At 50.1% G+C, this 3,077-nt stretch overlaps 1 protein-coding gene across 1 annotated transcript; it reads left to right on the top strand.

Annotated features, from left to right (window-relative positions):
* Window positions 1-1,932: 1,932 nt before the first annotated feature.
* On the top strand, window positions 1,933-2,534 carry LOC105478602 (large ribosomal subunit protein eL19-like). The gene has a single exon (XM_071086280.1). The coding sequence runs from the start codon at window positions 2,094-2,096 to the stop codon at window positions 2,457-2,459; it is 366 nt and encodes a 121-aa protein (XP_070942381.1). The 5' UTR covers window positions 1,933-2,093; the 3' UTR covers window positions 2,460-2,534.
* The last annotated feature ends 543 nt before the right edge of the window (window positions 2,535-3,077 follow it).

Genomic DNA, 3,077 nt, shown 5'->3' with positions numbered 1-3,077 from the left:
CCGGGCTACAGAGCAAGACTCCGTCTCAAAAAAAAAAAAAAAAAACAAAAAACAAAAAACAAAAAAACTAGCCGGCCACGGTGGTTGGATGCCTGTAGTCCCAGCTACTCAGGAGGCTGAGGCAGAAGAATTGCTTGAACCCAGGAGGCGGAGGTTGCAGTGAACCAACACAATGCCACTGCACTCCAGCTTCGGCGACAGAGTGAGATTCTGGCTCAAAATTAAAAAACAAAAAACAAACAAACAAAAATTAGCCAGGCGTGGTGGTGCATGCCTGTGATCCTAGCTACTCAGGAGGCTGAGGCAGGAGAATCGCTTGAACTCAGGAGGCAGAGGTTGCAGTGAGCCGAGATCGCACCACTGCATTCTAGCCTGGGCGACAGAGTGAGACTCCGTCTCAAAAAAAAGAAAAAAAAAGTAAATAAATAACTAAAGTCAGCATATGTTAAAAAGTAATAATAATAAAACAAAATAAAATTAGCCAGACATGGTGGCACATGGTCCTAGCTACTCAGGAGGCTGAGGCAGAAGGATTGCTTGAGCCCAGGAGGTCAAGATTGCAGTGAATTATGATCCAGCCTTTTTACAGTGAAATACTCTGCAACAGTGAAAGTGACCAATCAGCAGGGAGCAGTGGTGCACCACTACTGGGGAGGCCAAGGTGGGAGGATCACTAGAGGCCAGAAGTTCAACGCCAGACTGGGCAACAACAAAGTGAGACCCCTGTCTTGAAAGGAAAGAAGGAAGGAAGGAAGGAAGGAAGGAAGGAAGGAAGGAAGGAAGGAAGGAAGGAAGGAAGGAAGGAAGGAAGGAAGGAGGGAGGGAGGGAGGGAGGGAGGGAGGGAGGGAGGGAGGGAGGGAGGGAGGTCAGTCATGGCTGGGCACAGTGGCTCACGCCTGTAATCCCAGCACTTTGGGCAGCTGAGGCAGGTGGGTCACCTAAGGTAGGGAATTTGAGACCAGGCTGGCCAACATGGTGAAACCCCGTCTCTACTAAAAATACAAAAATTAGCCGGGCCTGGTGGCATTGGGGCTGTAATCCCAGCTACTCGGGAGGCTGGGTCTCAAGAATCACTTGAACTCGGGAGGCAGAGGTTGCAAGGAGCCAAGATCGCACCACTGCCACTCCAGCCTGGGCAACAGAGCCAGGCTCTGTGGAGAAGCAGGGGTGGGGGATGAGGGGAAGAAAGAAAGAAAGAAAAAAAAGTAAAAGTAAACAAGAACATGAATGAATCTTGCAAACATTAGGCTGCATAACAAAAGTCATACAGACACCAAAGAGACCGTATTTCATGGTCCATTTATATGAAATTCTAGAACAAGCAAAACTAATCTCTGGTGTTAGAATTCAGGATAATGATTATCCTGAGGATGATTAGGGTAAGCAGGATCAGGAAATGGGGCTAAGAACTTTCTGTTTCTCCACCTAGGTGCTGGTTGCATGGAGTTCTGCACTTAAGAGTTTGGGAGGGGCCGGGCGCGGTGGCTGACTCCTGTAATCCCAGAACTTTGGGAGGACAAGGAGGGTAGATCACTTGAGCCCAGAAGTTGGTGACCAGCCTGGGGCATAAGAGTGAGACCCCTCCCATCCCCATCTCTATTAAAAAAAAAAAAAAAAGGCCGGGCGCAGTGGCTCATGCCTGTAATCCCAGCACTTTGGGAGGCCGAGGAGGACGGATCATGAGGTCAGGAGATCGAGACCATCCTGGCTAACACGGTGAAACCCCGTCTCTACTAAAAAATACAAAAAAAAACTGGCCGGGCGAGGTGGCGGGCGCCTGTAGTCCCAGCTACTCAGGAGGCTGAGGCAGGAGAATGGCGGGAACCCGGGAGGCGGAGCTTGCAGTGAACTGAGATCCGGCCACTGCACTTCAGCCTGGGCGACAGAACGAGACTCCGTCTCAAAAAAAAAAGAAAAAAAAAAAAAAAAGGTCTGGTTAGGCCCCAGTGAGACTAATGAAATCACCAATGCCAACTCTTCTCAGCAGATCCGAAAGCTGATCAAAGATGGGCTGATCATCCGCAAGCCTGTGACGGTCCATTCCCAGGCACGATGCCGGAAAAATACCTTGGCCCGCCGGAAGGGGAGGCACATGGGCATAGGTAAGCGGAAGGGTACAGCCAGTGGCCGAATGCCAGAGAAGGTCACGTGGATGAGGAGAATGAGGATTCTGCGCCTGCTGCTCAGAAGATACCATGAGTCTAAGAAAATTGATCGCCACATGTATCACAGCCTGTACCTGAAGGTGAAGGGGAATGTGTTCAAAAACAAGCGTATTCTCATGGAACACATCCACAAGCTGAAGGCAGACAAGGCCCGCAAGAAGCTCCTGGCTGACCAGGCTGAGGCCCGCAGGTCTAAGACCAAGGAAGCACACAAGCGCTGTGAAGAGCGCCTCCAGGCCAAGAAGGAGGAGATTATCAAGACTTTGTCCAAGGAGGAAGAGAGCAAGAAATAAAAGCTCCCCCTTTGTCTGTACATACTGGCCTCCGTGATTACATAGATCAGCCATGAAAATAAAACAAGCCTTTAAAAAAAAAAAAATAATAAGCCGGGCTGGTGGCATGCGCCTGTAATCCCAGCTACTCGGGAGGCTGAGGCAGGAGAATTGCTGAAACCGGGAGGCAGACGTTGCAGGGAGCAGAGATCGCACTCCAGCCTGGGGGACAGAGCCAGACTCTGTCTCAGGGAAAAAAAAAAAAAAAAAAAAAAGGGCCAGGTGCGGTGGCTCACGCATGTAATCCCAGCACATTGGGAGGCCGAAGCGGATGGATCACGAGGTCAAGAGTTCAAGACCACCCTGGCCAAGATGGTGAAACCCGTCTCTAGTAAAAATACAAAAAAATTAGCCGGGCATGGTGGTGGGGGCCTGTCATCCCAACTACTCAGGAGGCTGAGGCAGAGAATTGAACTTGGGAGGCGGAGGTTGCAGTGAGCCGAGATCACACCACTGTACTCCAGCCTGGGTGACAAAGCGAGACTCCGTCTCAAAAAAAAAAAGAAAAAGAAAAAGAAAAAAGAGTTTGAGAGCTTCAGGAGTTCAAGGCTGCAATGAGCTCTGATCACGCCAGCCTGA

This window comes from Macaca nemestrina, chromosome 20, assembly GCF_043159975.1.
Source record: "Macaca nemestrina isolate mMacNem1 chromosome 20, mMacNem.hap1, whole genome shotgun sequence".
Lineage (NCBI taxonomy): Eukaryota > Metazoa > Chordata > Mammalia > Primates > Cercopithecidae > Macaca > Macaca nemestrina.
This window is presented reverse-complemented; position numbering and strand designations above follow the sequence as displayed.

Bases quoted from the DNA above. Each gene is read 5' to 3' on its own strand.
- LOC105478602 (XM_071086280.1), top strand. From the start codon at position 2,094: ATGGGCATAGGTAAGCGGAAGGGTACAGCCAGTGGCCGAATGCCAGAG.